Source organism: Doryrhamphus excisus, chromosome 1, assembly GCF_030265055.1.
Source record: "Doryrhamphus excisus isolate RoL2022-K1 chromosome 1, RoL_Dexc_1.0, whole genome shotgun sequence".
In the NCBI taxonomy this organism is placed as follows: Eukaryota; Metazoa; Chordata; class Actinopteri; order Syngnathiformes; family Syngnathidae; genus Doryrhamphus; species Doryrhamphus excisus.
In genome coordinates, this window is record NC_080466.1 from 5790116 (window position 1) to 5807694 (window position 17579).

Here is a 17579-nt window from a genome sequence, read left to right on the forward strand (position 1 = left end):
ACAGTCGATTTTTGATCCTGTGTTTTCCGTGCTGGACAACCGGCACGGTGAAACCGGTCCCGCAGGTTTTGCAACCAGATGTAATGATCCTGATCTATATGTTGGCGAGATCACTGTAGCTCAAACCAACCTCAACCATGCCCAGTTCCCGGGGACGTTCTCGTGATAGACATGGCATGATGCCGTTCACTGTACTAACAATGCTGGCTTTTGGGCCTTTGTATATAGGCCTCTAAAATGTGTGTTTGGTTTCCGAGTCACTTTTGGCTTTGTTGAATGAATGTATGTGAAATTTGTCATAGGATATAATGTATATATGTGTGTAGTTTAGTTGTCCCTGAAAATGTATGAAAGGTCATTTATCCTACTTTCCTGCGAAGGGCCCCAGGAGAGGAAAAGCAACAGATGGGCGTAGAAAATCGTTCCAGGCGCCAGAAGTGTACTACGTGGCACTAAGTGGTGCTGGTGGTCACTGGTCATTAATATGAACCTGTGGCCCATACAATGTGCACGTGAAGAGTATTACCTTCGTATGTGAATTGAAACAACCTGCTTGTAGATGCTTTTTTGCGCCTCGGTGTATTCACATGACTGACGCCATACGAAAACCTATGAAATAGGCAGGGGACGAAATGCAGTATTTTCCGCATTGTAAATGCTGGGCTCAAATATGGTGCTATTACTTTGAAAAGCCACAAACAGGATGCACGTGTGCGTAAACTTAAGACACAAGTACCGACCAAAGGACGCGAGAATTTCAAAGGGAGAGCGTAAATTCATCGCAAATGAATGGAACAGAGTCGTACGCCATGAAGCAGGAAGTCCACCATGATGGTGAGCAAGAGGGGTGGGCGGGGCTTGGCGGGCAACAGTGTACTGTGTATTCACTAGTTTTGAGTATGAGATTTTAGTTTTATATATATATATATATATATGCATGTGTGTGTGTGTGTATATATGTATATATATGCGTGTGTGTGTGTATATATGTATATAATCACAGTATGTGTGTGTGACAATACAAAGTAATAATATTACTACTATATTATTATTATTATGTTACATGAATAGAGTTTGCATGTTCTCCCTGTGCTTGTCTGGGTTTTACACATTGTATTTACACAATGCAATATTTATTCCAGTAATAGCATTGTTTGTACATTTGATAGACTCTAATCTAAATCATCAACATTGGCTCGTCATGAATTCAACTTATCACCCAGAAAAACGAATGACCTTAAAGCTATATTGTGTGGGCGTCCCACACACTGTCGATTGTCTTGTTTATTTACAACAACCAGCGTTATAAATGTACATAATTTATATGACACATACACTACCTGTCTTTGTATTTGGGGAACTTTAAAATTACAAATCTGGTCTTTTGGATCTTCTATTTTAGCAATTAATGGCTTAGCAGTGTCCCGAGAACATATTTCTCCATTACGCCATTACGGATTATGCTTACCGTAATGGCGGCTAGACCCGAGCAGGCCATACTACGGAAGTAGTAAGGTAGTGACTGGTCTGTCCAGTTCAATTCTAGTGCCCTTGGCGCCGACTACTCCACTGACAGGGCCGCCTTCTACGATAGGGAAGATTGAATTGATCAAGTTGTGTTGGAACCCAAGAAAGGTAAGATTGTTCGGGGTGTGACCCTGCTTTTAAGAATTATTTTTAATGAATTGAGTATTGTGCTGTATTGAACAACCGTCATTCAGTCACTTGTTTAAAAGAAACGACATAGAAAAGAAGACAAGGAAATTGCCGGAGTGTCGAGTTGGCGAAGGTAAGATAGGGTAAGGTAAAATAACCTGATTTCAGGCAAGCTAGCTAGCTATCCGTCTCAAAAGTAATTCATGTGTCACTGCAATGCTTGTAAGTAAATATACGATAATAAATTGGTGGTGTTCATTCGTATGAGTTTGTAGTTTTGTAGCTTTGCCAGTTTAAAGTGGGGTGCGGGACGTGACCGAGTTGGAATGAAGGGCTCTTTATCTGGTGCTTGGACCAGGCTATCACGGTTCGACTGGCAGTCATTACTTTTTAAGCCAGGGAGTTGACACAGGTAGAGCCTAGGTTCCCATACCAATCACATCAATTGCAATCGGAGATTCGTGAATACAAATCTAAACCAATTAGCGCCTAACAATTATTACAACAGGCGCCTGAACGCCTCAGGGTATAAAAGTTGGCTCACAGTATTTAATGGAATAGAGGTGAACATAGAGGTGACGTAGAATGAAACAATTGTTTGATTTTTGTCCAGTTTTGAGTGTCTAATTTTCTTGACGGTGGGGGTGGGGTAGACAGGTTTTGACTTTGTCCTCCTTATTCAGAGCCAGGGGCGTCACTCGGTTCTGAGGATGGGGGGGGCTTAGCCCCCTGGAGATGCACAGGATATGAATGAATGAATGAAGCAGACATTAGGAAATCCAAAAAACAAATAACAAACAATAACCGGGATGTAATTTTCCCACTTTTTGACAGATTTAGTTGACATATTCAATTGTTTTAGGCCACCATTAAATTTTAATAAAAACAATCACATTAAGAACAACACACGAGATTTAACAGACATACTTTACTACAACAACAAAAATAAACAATAAACTCAGGACTGATCAGACTGATGCTGTGCCCCCAAAGGCTGAAGAGAGCTACTGGCTAGCTACAACAGAGATAAAAAAAAACGTGAGCTGAGATCGCCTCTATGTCTTTTTTTAAAATTTATTTATATTTTTTCTTTTTTTGTAAGATGGGAAATGCTTGGTTCATGGTTCAATGTGCTGTTAACTGGGCTGGAGCTAACTAATTGCTACCAGTAGTTATGAATACTTACTTTTTTGAAAAACCTTTGTATATCCATTCTTCTCCTACTACTGCTAATATGAATATTTATTTTAACTCATATTCTTGCCCTATTATATAAAATTTGTCAGATTTTTTTGTAAAAAAAAAATCAAATTATTTAGAGTGGCTTAAGAACATTTTAGGGGCGCCACATAGCAGTGAAACCAGATAAAGTAACCTATTAAGGGCTAGTGTGAAAGCGACTGTTGATTTTAAAAGGTGTGCCCTAATACTTTTTGCCCATAGAGTGGAACTAAGTTGGATTGTTCTGAATCCCTCCCCCCCATACACAGATGTTTCAGATAAAGAGGATCTGTTGCATTGGTGCTGGCTATGTTGGAGGCCCAACGTGCAGCGTGATTGCCCAAATGTGTCCTGAGATCACTGTGACCGTCGTGGATGTCAATGAGTCCCGAATTAAAGCCTGGAACTCGGATACACTTCCCATATATGAGGTATTGTGTCTTTGATTCATAATGTTGTTTATGCTAAGTAAATCTAGATAAGCGGCCTGCACATCAAGAGAGAATGCTTAGGCATGTCAAATAAAATCTGCCTCAGTCAAAGGTTTCACTGGGTGTGGTCGCAAATGTTCACATTTTCAGAAGGTGGGTCCGCTGAGTGAATGTATGAGACCAAATTAGTCCATCACAAATGGAAAATGAGTTCCAGATGTTGTTGCAATTGTCTTTGTCACTCTACATGGTATTGCGTCATAATGACGAACATGGAGGCTGGCTGTAAAGTTCCATTGACCAACATTTTGTCTTTTCACAGCCCGGCCTGAAAGATGTGGTTGAATCATGCAGAGGGAGGAACTTATTCTTCTCTACAGACATTGACTCAGCCATTAGGGATGCTGACCTCGTTTTTATCTCTGTGGGTTTTTCAGTCACACTCCCACACATAAGATTTTGCCTTGTTTTGGAAATAGCAGCAAACTGAAAAGAATGCTTGATCTGCCGATGCAGGTAAACACCCCCACAAAAACCTACGGCATGGGGAAGGGCCGTGCCGCCGACCTCAAGTTTATTGAGGCGTGCGCTCGGAGGATTGTTGATGTGTCTGACGGCTACAAGATTGTCACAGAGAAGAGCACTGTCCCTGTACGAGCTGCCGAGAGTATCCGACGGATATTTGATGCCAACACCAAGCCTAACCTCAACCTACATGTGCGTACTATTGAACTATTGATCTTCTCCTCCACATGGTACTGATCTAAGTCTTACTTCAGGTGCTGTCCAACCCAGAGTTCCTGGCAGAGGGAACCGCTGTGAAGGACCTGAAGGAGCCCGACCGTGTCCTGATTGGTGGGGATGAGACAGCTGAAGGTCAAAGGGCAATCAGAGCGCTCTGTGCCGTGTATGAACATTGGGTCCCCAAGACCAGAATCATTACCACCAACACTTGGTCATCAGAGCTGTCCAAACTGGTACGTGTTTGCATCAGCATCATAATAATGCTAATTATTATTCTCTGAACTCTGCATCGCTGTTCTGATTTGTTTTTTTTTTTACATTGGAATCATAGGCAGCCAATGCATTCCTGGCACAGCGAATCAGCAGCATCAACAGCATCAGTGCCCTGTGCGAGGTCACCGGAGCGGACGTGGAGGAGGTCGCCAAGGCCATCGGCATGGACCAGAGAATAGGTTCCAAGTTTCTGAAAGCCAGTGTGGGTAAGACATGTCGCCGTCAACAGCTGACACCAAATCAGGCCCATGAAGACTTACAGTTTTGCTGTAGATCCGTAAAATCACCAGAGCGCTTCTGTTGTGTACAGCACTGGTCCCCAACATTCTTCAGACATTTTTGAGTTCATGGACTGAATCGCGTTCCCACGTGCAGGTTATAAGTTTGGCAAGGAGCACTTTTTGTTTTAGTCTGCAGAGGTATGGAGGGATTTGGGCACATGTGGGAATGCACAAACACGGAAATTATAAAATTCAGGCATTTGCTTGTGTCAGGGAGGAGGAGAAAGGAAGGCTGGGAAGCCGTATTTTTATTATTTTCCACCCTTGTTTCGTTTCATATCTGATTGCTGTGATAGCGGGCTATCATAATAAACCCACCACAACACACAATTTTTGAAGTTCAGGGTTTCTGTTGAAGTGACCCATTCCTATGTCTGTCAGCAGCAAAAGTTAAAAGTTAGCTTATTTCAAAAAACAAACTGAATGGGCTTCTGTTGCCAGAACACTAGCAAACTGGTATCCACATCTCATGTCTGGTATGTATTTTTTAGTATACATTTCTTTCTGGTGCAAGTGTGTCCAACTTCAGTGGCAGAATACGAGCCCACTCCCCCCAAAAACCCACGCACTCACGCACACTGGTTCACCTCGCCCCACAAGCAAAAAGCATTCAATGACAAATGCAGAAGTTGAAGAAGAGGGATATAGGAAATGACCGCCGCACAGTGATGTACCAGCGTACACAACAGTAGTTATTGCCCATTAATATTGCTAAAATATGCCTTTGCTACCTCAAAATGAGGGCACAGATAAAACCCCATAGATAGGCGCATTCTTCCAGAAAATTCCAAATGGTCCATTTAGTGGGATATACACTACATCTCTTGTCTCCCCAGGATTTGGTGGAAGCTGTTTCCAGAAGGACGTGCTCAATTTGGTGTATCTGTGCGAGGCGCTCAGCCTGCCTGAGGTGGCCGCCTACTGGCAACAGGCAAGGATGATGCAACAGACAATATTTTCCACTCATTCTGGAGTTGTCTTTAAATGTTGTTCTTGTGCTTAATTACTTTTGAATGTCAATCAGGTGATCCAAATTAATGAGTACCAAAGGCGGCGCTTTGCCAGCAGGATCATTGACTGCCTCTTTGACACGGTGGCAGGGAAAAAAATTGCTTTACTGGGCTTCGCTTTCAAAAAAGACACTGGTGACACAAGGTGGGTTCTCTATTCAAGTCCTTGTGGCCTCATTACTTAAGTAACTGCCACTTATCCACATGTTAATCATAAACCTGTATTGTGCCTTTTGTGTGGAGGGAAAAAACAACCCTTATCACATTAACTTTGTTCATACCAGATATGTAATGTCACATTACTTATTTATTACTTGCATATTTCCTGATCACCTGTTGTTTGTAACCACAGAGAGTCATCCAGTATTTACATCTCCAAGTATCTGTTGGATGAAGGGGCCAAACTATTCATCTATGACCCAAAAGTTCTCAAAGAGCAAATCATTCAGGATCTCTCTCAGCCCAGTATTTCGGAGGACAACCCAGAAAGAGGTAGGTATTGTTAGGAATGGAATATTTTCCACCCTGTTTTGGATCAGTATTGCAATATACTCATATTTGCGCCTGTTCATGACAGAAAGATCGCATACGATCACATGACATTTCAACAACTAATACATCCTGTTCTTTTGAATTATCACACACACACACACAGAAATGTGGTTTTATTATGAATCATCTTCCTATCTCCTGGCTGAGACAAACCAGTGCAAACCAGATCAGATTAATACACCATCAAACATTTAATGGGAAGTTTCCTGATCATTAGGACCACCTCCACTAAGGCCTTATGAGGAAGTGGAACTCTGATTCACTTTTGTGACCACTTAGACTTTGGACCTGGCATCGTAATTGCTTGTTGTCACTCCAAATAGTATAAATTGCTAAAGTGACGTTTTGACTCAGGTATAACACGGATCAGAGGTTGCATAATTTTTTAATGTCTAATTTATGTGGAAATTGCTTTCTAGTTTCAGAGTTGGTGACAGTGACCTCTGACCCTTACGAGGCTTGCCAGAGCGCACACGCCTTAGTCATCTGTACGGAGTGGGACATGTTTAAGGTCGCTGTTGTTCATTTTCATTACATACTACGTATAATGCAAAAAAATAGTCCTTTAAACTTGTTAATGTCACCACAGGAGCTGGACTATGAGAGGATTTACAAAAAGATGCTGAAGCCAGCCTTTATATTTGATGGCCGCAGAGTGCTGGACCATCTCCATGCTCACCTCCAGGACATCGGCTTCCAGGTGAGCAGATTAACTTTATTGTCATTTCTGGAATTTGACAACAATTCGGGAATAAAAAATTAGATGCGTTCTTATCAGGGACATTAGAGCCCCTGACAGCTTAGCTCCTTGGATCATTACGACATGCTACGCTATGTAATACATTATCACACTTTTCATCTCTCATCAGTGGTGGCGTTAAAAAAATGAAGCTTGCTTACTAAGCTGATGTCGCGTATGATAGTGTACTTCCAATTGATTAGACTTTTGCATTTTCAATTTCTACTGTACATCTGAAGTTTAAATGTGTTTCCCCCCCCCACTCACTGCAGATTGAAACTATCGGGAAGAAAGTGGCAGCAACACTAATCCCTTACTCCTCTGCTGGTGGATGTCGCATCTGTGACAGCGAGCCTCCCACCAAAAAACCCAAAATCTAAACTCTTGATATGCAACACATAGAACACATTGCTCCAGATTCTTAAATTGGTCGTACAAACTTTACACTGCCGTATAATCCAAAGAAGGCCAGACCTCGTGGTTGGAATATGTTGAATCTGTGTTGAACCATTCCACACACATACACACAGATCATTTACATCAAATGCTGAACTCATCAAGCAGTTAGACATGCAAAGTTGCGATTATGTCTCCTTTGCATAGACTGCTTTGCTACAGTATTTACTACATAGACAAGCGTTGATGCTGAACTGTAAAATTTTATACGATTTTTTTTATCAGTGTATATCTATGTCCTCTGTATGATCTATGAAAGGGCCATTGCAATAAAATAAAAAAGAATATGAGTCCTCAATATGATTATGAAATATCCAATGTACCACAGGACGAAAACATACCTCATTGCTTAGGGGCCGTCCACACCCAAGACAATATTGTCACCGCCCGTCATCAAGTGACCTTCAGGCTGCTATGGACTGGTCACCAGTCAAGTGGTCAAGACCTTAATTGCAAATTGTTCCGATACAATGGTACAGTATAAATGAAGTACACATTTACATTTTAAAGTACTGTCAACACTTTGCAGTTGAGTACAGGCATTGGTTTATTTAGGTATCATAAATAATCTCACATTTATGTTGATTTAAATAAAACGGCTTCATTTAACTACCAAGATGTGCTGGTAGACATCTTTAAAATGAAAAGGTCTTTCACCTCCTGCACCATTTTTTTAATTTGACCTTTAAAAATCAAGTTCATCTGCTATTTATTTTCTGTGCTTTGCTGCGGTTTGAAACAATACATGATAGTGCTGGTGTAAAGTGGATTTGTATTAAAATGCCGATATAGAAAGAAGCAGTGGCTGTTTTGCTTTTGTCGCTTCTCATTCTGTTGTGACGAAATCTGCTTTTTTCTTCTTCAGCAGATTCTTTAGGAAGAACTCCCCTGTGGAGCGGAAAGATTGCAACTGTGACTTAACAACTTTTGTGAATTTGTCCTTCACAAGCTTATCTACTCCCTTGTTTGACAACAGTGACTAGTTCGAACCTGCTTTGTAGGAGGATCGAACCAACGGCCCGCTGGCAGTGTAGAGAAAGCCCATTTCCATGCCAACTTTCTCCCAGTGTGCAAACTTCTCTGGAGTGACATACTCCTCCACCTAAGTTCACACACACACACACACACACTATTGTCATAGTCTGCAACGTTATGTACTAAATCTGATCTGAGGTTACCTTCAAGTGGCGTTTAGTGGGTTGCATGTACTGTCCCAGGGTGAGGCAGTCCACTCCAGCCTCACGGAGTGCTACAACATCGCCAGAGTACATCAATATCAAGTTATACCAAAGGACACTACATTGTGAACACATACTGGTCAGTGTATTGTGTATTTGTTGGTCAGTCTCTCCCAGACCCAGCATGATGGATGTCTTGGTGAGCACGGAAGGATTGACCTTTTTGGCATGCTTCAGGACGCTCAAAGACTGGTCAAAGTTGGCTCGAGGGTCTCGTACATGCCTGGAAACCACACTAAGATCAGTGACTGCTCCAATGTTCTTCTGGAAGAGTGGAGACAAATTCCTGTAGGTTTTAAAGGGATAGTTTGGATAGCAGTGAAATGACTCACTCCCCACTTTGTGTCCTGAGCCGAGTTCTGGTTGGATTTCGGTGCCGAGGAAAGTAGTTCTAGCTAGTTGCTGGGTGCAGTTAAGTAAACAATATGCGTTCAAAAGCATAATACATTTGCATCACAAAAATGCCTACCAGAAAAAAAAAATCACTGCTATGTGCGTGTCATACAACTTCATTAAAAAAATAAATCTGAACTATCCCTTTAATGCCAGGAGTCCCAATACTTTTGTCCATATCCTAAAAAAAAAAAACACGTTCAAGTACAAGATTGATAATGATAATACAGTACCTTTGCAGCTCACGGACTGTCTCTACATTGTGGGCGTACACGTCTAGACCTGACAGGGCGATCTTCTCCACTGCTGCGAGGTCGCCCCGAAAATCTGGTGTTAGACATTCAACCAGGATGAGAGGATTCCTGTGTGAAGGTAATAATACATATGTCTACACCAGTCATTTTTCCTTCATAAACAACCATGGTGATGACACAATCACTCACTGTTTTAAATGACTTGTTCTCAGGCTCATGTTGTATTGAGCAGAATGATGCTGTTAGGATTTATGCCATTTTGGAGGTTACATTGGGTGCAATTAAATTTCTCATATAGCTGAATCAACAGCGCCTCTACTGGTTGCAGCCAAGTACTGCACTCATTTTGTATAAAGACCCTGAGACCATTTAATAGCTAATGAATACAACTTTATAGCAATGATTAGGGCTGAAGTTTTTTTTTTGTTTTTTTTTTTACTTTTTAGCATATTTTCTGAAGGAACTGAAAGGATCTGGAGTGTGGTCAAATAATAATTATAATTTATTCACATATAAAAATCTTAAAAATAACTTCATTCTGCACTTCATGAATAAAACGTTTATCACGGAGTTGAGCAAGGATAACCACGGTATGCAGTGTTACCTGTTGTGCAAGCTTTAAAATAGATAACAGCTGTGAACTGTGTTCACTGAAAAGAATTGCTTTTGCTAGCTTAGAACGAGCATGGCACAGCCTTAGCCATGTGCTACTTTAGTTGGGTCAATTGAGATGTGATGTTTATACTACCTTTCCTTCAGGTAGGAAACAGTCATTGCAAAATGCGTCGCCCCTCCATCTGCAATATCTAGCCAAAGTGTAGCACACAATAAATAGCATATTAGAATGGGGTTGGGGGGGGTCCTGATTTCAAGCACCGAGCGAGGAATTTCAGACCGCATGTTACCGTCTCTGTCCACAGAAGTGAGCACCACATAGTCCAGCCCCCACGCAGCAATAGCCTTGGCTGTATTGTACGGCTCTTCGGGGTCAAGTGGCGGTGGCAAGCGAGCGGTTTTAACTGAACAAAACCGGCATCCACGGGTACATGTGTCTCCCATCAGCTAGGAGAGGAAAACATTCACATTAAGCTTGAGCCTACTCCAGCTGCAAGACGTGTGGTACGCACTAGACCGGTTGCTCAAATGGGACACGTGCAGACTCACCATTATGGTGGCTGTGGCTGTAGAGTACTCCCCTCCACCCCAGCATTCACCAATGTTAGGACACCTGGCTTCCTCACATACCTACATACAGAACACACATATTCACACTTCTGTGATTGTTATTTCTTTGTCACAGTTTGTGTAGCTTACAGTGTGAAGATTGAGGTCTCTCAGTGTGTTCTTCAGCCTGTTGTAGTTCTTCCCAATCGGGATCTCCGTCTTCAGCCATGGAGGCAGTCGTAGTCTGAAATGGAGAGACTTTAATAGACACACTAATCCTCAATAAGGTTTCTTTCTTTAGGAAATATTGTACATGTATATGAAAGTAATGTTGCTCAATTAGATGTAATGACACCCAATGAGATTACACTGATGCCGCCATTGTTGGCCATGATGCATGTGCTTGTAATTGGAACGGACATTACTAGTTGTACAATTTATAACTTTTTTCTTGGTCCTATTGGTCCATAAAGATGACTATAGGGGTGTTATGTCATGTCAGGAGGGCTCCAATACTGTTTAAACCCATAAACTTTTTTTCTTGGTCCTATTGGGAACACATTCAAAGCAATACACATTAACACGAGTCTTGTTTAAATCTTAAATGTATTATATACTGTTACTTTGTTTACCATATTGAGTATTACAAGTGTAAAGGTGACTATAGGGGTGTTATGTCGTGTCTGTAGGGCTCCAATACTGATTTAAACCCATAAACTTTTTTTTTGGTCCTATTGGGAACACATTCATAGCAATACACATTAACACAAATCTTATTTAAATCTTAAATGTATTATATACTGTTACTTTGTTTACCATATTGAGTATTACAAGTGTCAAGATGACTATAGGGGTGTTATGTCATGTCAGGAGGGCTCCAATACTGATAATAAACTTTTTTCTTGGTCCTATTGGGAACACATTCATAGCAATACACATTAACACAAATCTTATTTAAATCTTAAACGTATTATATACTGTTACTTTGTTTACCATATTGAGTATTACAAGTGTCAAGATGACTATAGGGGTGTTATGTCATGTCTGGAGGGCTCCAATACTGATTTAAACCCATAAACTTTTTTCTTGGTCCTATTGAGAACACATTAACACAAATCTTATTTAAATCTTAAACGTATTATATACTGTTACTTTGTTTACCACACTGAGTATTACAAGTGTAAAGATGACTATAGGGGTGTTATGTCATGTCTGGAGGGCTCCAATACTGTTTAAACCCATAAAAAGATTTTCTACTCTCTAATTGCAAAAATATTCAATTTATAAATAAGGTATCCTACACCTAATCTGGAAATGTACTGTAGCTTCGAGTCCTGTTATAAACAATATTTAATAAGTTTAAGTTTAAAACATTGTACACACCTCTCGCCCTTCTGCCTCTTCAGGTTGCCTCGGTACTCTGCCCATTTGCTTTTCTCGGAGAGTTCCCCTGAAATAAAGTCCTGCAGCGAAGGACCGTCTTCGTCATCATGACCCAGTAACTCTTTACTTCTGTCAACCCGGATTGGGGACGACTTGGTCGCAGATGACATGTTTCTTGTGTAAACCTGCAGGAGACAATAACAAATAATAATTAAACCAACGTCCTCGCACACGATGTCCGAAAATATAATAACTCTGTAAACCAAGGGCCTTCCTAATGGACAGTTACGAAAACATCAAATGCCACACTGGCAACAGGCTACGTGGAAATGAAATACTGACATGACCCAGACTTGTAGTTGCCAGCCATGGGTGGTTCGTGGAAAAGCGGCCAACTAAACCGCTGCTTTGCTTGAGCAACGCCATGACATTTGGTAACCAGTGCCCGCTAGTGCTAGTGTTAGCTAGTGCTAGTATCAACACAGCTCGATCAGTGGCTATTCCGGTCTGGTGCTGCATTCATGTGACCGCGTTAGAATTGGTAGAATGGACACACTTTAGGTTATATAGCTTTTTATTTCAACATACTCGTAAAAATGTATATGAATTGATGGAAGAATGACTGAATGAAGAAATAAATGAAACTCTTAAACGTGTTGGTGTCATATTATCATATTTACTGTGGTAAAGATGGTCCCCCCATGTCTATTACTCCAGTCCTCCAAATCAAAATTTACTCCGTAATCAGGAAAAGCCGAAAGAAAGAAAGAAACAAAAATAAAATAAAAACCTAACCTAAAATAAGTTTTCATTATATCACACTCAATTGTCTTTTATGTTTTGTGGCGATTTATCCGAGTTCCATTGCTCGGGTCTGATGACGCCACGTACGTAAACTACAACAGCGTCGTGACGTGTTTCCTCCCTCCTTTCTTCTACTACCGGCGAGGTAGGGCAACCAAAATGTTTTATGTCTCAGACCGAATCAAAGTCAATCTGTTGACGTTTTACATCAGAACTGCTTCTCTTTTGAAGATTCCAACGTGGAAACAAATAAGTTCGAGCTGAAATGCATTATTTTGTCTATAATTTATCCGTAGGGGAATATATTATGGATTGAGCGATTAAGGGTCCAACTAAGGCCCTGTTGCTGTGGACCACAACGAATAAACTAATATTCTAATATATTATTCATGTAACAATGCTGCAAATATTCTATATGACATTATATTGACGTGACATACACTTAAATGAAAAGTAGAGTTAGTGAGTGAGTGGAGAAACATGGTCTCTTTCCATTCACATTAGCTATAATGCTAGCTTAGCCGGCGTGTGATCGGCTGCTCTTGGTGTTTTCATAGTAAATTAGTCGATCGCTTTTAAAGTTGATATATGTCATGCTTGGTGAAATTATCAATCAACCAAATATAACAATTTAATGTTATAATGACAGAATGAAGACCATTCTCAGCAGTCAGACAGTCGACATCCCCGACAATGGTAAGATTATTGTACTTTCATGATTGTGTGTCTGTTTTGGCTTGCATTCACCTGTCATGCACTATTGTTTCTGATTGTGTGTCTGCTGTGGCTGGCGTTCACGTCTCCTGCAGTCGAGGTGAAGCTGAAGGGGCGTAAAGTGACTGTCAAAGGTCCCCGTGGCAAACTCGTCAGGGAGTTCAACCACATCAACCTGGAGCTCAGCCTGCTGGGAAAGAAAAATAAGAAGGTATGGGGAAAAAGTAGTGCTGGTTTTAATTGTGTGTCAACATAGCTCAATCTACTAATGCAATTTCTACTACGTTTCACTCTTTTGCACTGTGTGTACACAAAAGCAGGCATGCCTCCATCCGAGAGAATGTATGATGAACAAAGGGTTCACTCCGTTCATGCTGTTTTATGGATCAATAAAAAACTTATCTGTGGGTTGTCTTGCACACGAGTGCACGACAGGTGTATTGAGGAGGAGGTCTTAATACCACAACGCTGTTTATCACTGTCCTTTTTTTTAGCATAGCATCTCATGTATATGTGAACCTACATTGGGATTACACCTTACTTTTGTTTTAATACTGTCAGTTTCCTTTGGAGCATCCAACCATCCATTTTCTGTACCGCTTATCCTCACTTGGGTCGCCTATCCCAACTGTCTTCAGTCGAGAGGCGGGGTACACCTTGGACTGGTCGCCAGCCAATCACAGGGCACATATAGACAAACCATTCATAGACGATTTGTTGTCGTCGATTAACCTAACATGTTTTTGGAATGTGGGAAGAACGCGGCGAAAACCCACGCTGTGTGGCCTGCGTGTGTAGCTTGGTACATGTGTGCAGGATGTAGCATGACTGTCAGTCCAAGGGACATGTATACCTTATGATGGCATTGTGTTTATATGTACAAGTGTACATGCATGTCACTGTGTATGTTTAAGTTAAATAATATTGTGTTAAGAAATGTCACATTTATGCAGCTAGTGGAATACAATGATTGTGTGACTGGGCTCCTTTTTGATTCATATGTTTCAGTTGCGTGTAGAAAAATGGTGGGGAAACCGAAAGGAGTTGGCAACGGTGCGCACCATCTGCAGTCACGTCCAGAACATGATCAAGGGAGTCACTTTGGTGAGATTGCATCTAAATCTATACAATTATTACAATCAGTTGCAGTATTAATAGTTCAAATAGTACTTGGCCCAATTTTATGGTATTCAACCGACATGTATCATTGAATTATCCTTTCTATTTCTCCACTTGTCGCCGCAGGGTTTCCGGTACAAAATGCGTTCCGTGTATGCCCATTTCCCCATCAATGTTGTCATTCAAGAAAGCGGCAATTTGGTGGAGATCAGGAATTTCCTGGGTGAGAAGTACATCCGTCGTGTCAGAATGAGGACAGGTGAGTGTTCTTCTGACTCATGTATTGTTGGACATCAATACTGAGACCTATTTTTAGGTCTCTCTTGCATGTAAACAGACGCGTGTGTTTCTCTTTACATGCCTGTAGCTTTTTCGCCACAATTTTTGTTGGCAGCAGTAAGGTGTAAGAAACATGGCTTCGGAACAGGAGTCCTGCTGTAGACAAAATGAAGTGCCACTAATTGTAGGAGAGCAACCAACAGTTTGTTTCAGTTTGTGATCTGAGGAACATGAAGTCTGCTATGGGAAGTTGAGTTACAGACCCCCACTATGACAAGAATCGGCAGCATTATTCAATTATTGATCAACATTAACATTTGTGTCCGAAAAATCCTTAATCTGAAAGTTGGCAACCGTTTGAAACACACATTACTACCATCTATAGGACCCGATTAGCATAACTGATCCCAACTTATGCCATGTAACACTTCAAACTTTGGCTTTTCCAAGCGATCAGCTCATGCAGACTGAGGTGGACTGTAAAATGTTCAACCGAAGACCCTCTTTACCTGATCATCGTCCTGGATTACGCTCTGAAATTAGTGACTTGACCTGAAATTGCGATTGTCAGATCAGTGCTTGAGGTTGAGTTTTCATTTTGTCTTGTGGTGCCTTTTGCAGGTGTGATGTGTGCAGTCTCCGCAGCCCAGAAGGATGAGCTGGTGCTTGAGGGCAACGATATCGAGCTGGTGTCAAATTCAGGTAATTGGGCACTCCTGTAATAGTCTCGTCATGTCGGATGGTGTATTTGGACAGTTTGTCAGTTTCATACTGTAAAAGATTTTTAAACCATTACCATCACTAGACTTGTCACAATAACACATTTTGCTGGATGGTAACATTGTCCTCCAAATTATTGCCATTAAGGTAATGGTAAAATATGGCATATTAATGCAAGTACACTTTCAAATGGTTATGGATTTATTTCATTTGAACATGCATCAGATTACAATTGAGTGCATCCGATAATCAGTTCACAGTTCCACATGTCCAAAAGGAGTAGGAAGAAGCAAAGCTTATTAAATCCTACCCCTCCATCTGGTACTTTTACAATCAGTTACTGTTATATTTGTTCACTTCCTGCTTTCCTAATATAGTTTTAAAAAAATTATATCATTTTTGTAAAAAAAAATTTTTAATTTTTTGTCACGTACCAAAGTACGATGTGATATGACCATCCAATGACATAATGGGTACCATAGTAACTGTCAATATAGTGATATACGTATATAGCACATCATGACTGGTCCAATGCAATAAACTTACATTTCCTAACATTGTAATTGGAATGTCAAGAGCTTATTCATTCATTTTCTACCGCTATACTCACAAGGGTCGCTCCTAGCTGTAAATAGTAAACAAAAAAACGAAATAAAGAATAAATGACAATATTACTGATTGCGAACCGGTGTCACCCCCCGCGACCCTTGTGAGGATAAGTGGTAAAAAAATGAATGAATGAATTTAATGAACATGTAAGGTTAACAGAAAGGTGGTGGTGGTTGATCTTGCCACATAGTGTCTTTGGGAACTGTCACGAAACAAGCCTGTTGTTTGTTTTGGGTTCAAGCTACGACTGTCACCAAAATGAGTCGCCCTCCCAGGAAAAAAAACGTTTGCCTTCTTGGCATTGTGCTGCTTTTCACTCCTACCACTTTGTCTTCCAGCTGCACTCATCCAGCAGGCCACCACAGTAAAAAATAAGGATATCAGGAAGTTCTTGGATGGTATTTACGTATCCGAGAAGGGCACAGTTCTGGAAGCGGATCAGTAAAGTTTGCATCTGCACTTCAAGGGTAAGAGGAAGTACATCTATCTATCTTTGTAGCTATCTAAGCTATCTTTGTGTCATTTTTAGCTCCCTTTATTGAAGCAGCCTTTGTCTTGTAAACATTTTTGTGGACATTGTGCAAACTGAATTACCACAAATTCCAGACTATTGAGCACACATGAATATAAGCCGCACCCACCACATTTAATGAGGGAAAAAAATGTTGCATTACAAATTATTCACCCACTGGGGAAAACTGAGATTTTCCGTTGGAGAAATGTTTTCCAATGAGTTACCCAACCTGCTTGAAAAACAGGTTGGACAAAGGTTTAATATTTACAATTCGAAAATCCTGACGTGTGCAGCCGGACCTAGGGAATAAAATAGCCATTTCAGCTCCAGAAAGAAACTAATGGAAGAAAACCGAGGCAAAACAAACTCAATAGTGACCTGCTAACGCGTGTGAAGGTAAAAGTGAGCTGGATTGAGTTGACAAATACTTCTTTGGTCATTCGCTACCAAAGATGTATTTATGTGTAGTTTTCAACCTGACTGCTCTCTACCGAAGTAGTATTTGTGTGTCACATTTTTTGTGCAAGAGGTGATGAGGCGTTCACAGTTCAGTTTCAAATGTGCAAATTGTGAATAGTTCATGGTGTTATGTTTGTAAAACAAAGTTTTGTGTCCAGGTGTACTCTCAATTCAGATTGTTGGACAAATGGTTGTGGTGTTTAGTATTTATTTCCTAGTGCACCACACACTAGTACACAATATTTTTGTCATGTGGGGTCTTGCAACAAGAAAATCTGTAAGGGTTGTAAAAGATCTTTGCTTGTTACCAGGCTTTAAATGTTCTTCTATTTTGTTCCAGTTTCTTTGTTGAAGTCGTCCCGATGAAACACCCGGAGCTTCCTCAAGGCATCCATGTCTGCAGCCAATTGCTGAATTGATCATGTTCTGTTTTTGACCAATTAAAAAGTTTAACTAAATTCCTGTGGAAATTTTTATGGGCATGCCAACCTGTGCTGTGAATCTTGGGCCCGGTGTCTGCTGTGCCATGCCGCTGAGCAATGCCTTGCGTACATTACATGAGGAAT

The 17579-nt window shown here is 40.8% G+C and overlaps 3 protein-coding genes across 4 annotated transcripts; 2 read left to right on the plus strand and 1 right to left on the minus strand.

The window, feature by feature from the left end:
• The first annotated feature begins 1497 nt into the window (after positions 1-1497).
• Positions 1498-8161, plus strand: ugdh (UDP-glucose 6-dehydrogenase). Of its 2 annotated transcripts, none has more exons than XM_058088624.1 (12): positions 1498-1635; positions 3147-3308; positions 3631-3732; positions 3825-4025; positions 4088-4285; positions 4384-4531; positions 5443-5537; positions 5631-5761; positions 5969-6108; positions 6588-6679; positions 6758-6868; positions 7180-8161. In XM_058088624.1, exons 2-12 carry the CDS (start codon positions 3147-3149, stop codon positions 7285-7287), a joined length of 1488 nt encoding a protein of 495 aa, XP_057944607.1. In that variant the 5' UTR covers positions 1498-1635; the 3' UTR covers positions 7288-8161. The 2 variants fall into 2 exon arrangements, with proteins under 2 accessions (XP_057944607.1, XP_057944616.1); XM_058088633.1 differs by lacking the exon at positions 1498-1635 and adding an exon at positions 1642-1789.
• On the minus strand, positions 7386-12305 carry lias (lipoic acid synthetase). Its single transcript, XM_058088646.1, has 11 exons — positions 12138-12305; positions 11796-11980; positions 10563-10656; positions 10413-10493; positions 10154-10310; positions 9997-10054; positions 9228-9356; positions 8679-8824; positions 8542-8612; positions 8354-8465; positions 7386-8251 (listed from the first exon to the last, which is right to left on the minus strand). Exons 1-11 carry the CDS (start codon positions 12219-12221, stop codon positions 8190-8192), a joined length of 1179 nt encoding a protein of 392 aa, XP_057944629.1. The 5' UTR covers positions 12222-12305; the 3' UTR covers positions 7386-8189.
• A 338-nt stretch (positions 12306-12643) lies between these two features.
• rpl9 (ribosomal protein L9) lies at positions 12644-17471 on the plus strand. Its single transcript, XM_058072149.1, has 8 exons — positions 12644-12744; positions 13249-13295; positions 13409-13524; positions 14322-14417; positions 14559-14691; positions 15333-15413; positions 16379-16507; positions 17354-17471. Exons 2-7 carry the CDS (start codon positions 13250-13252, stop codon positions 16483-16485), a joined length of 579 nt encoding a protein of 192 aa, XP_057928132.1. The 5' UTR covers positions 12644-12744; position 13249; the 3' UTR covers positions 16486-16507; positions 17354-17471.
• The last annotated feature ends 108 nt before the right edge of the window (positions 17472-17579 follow it).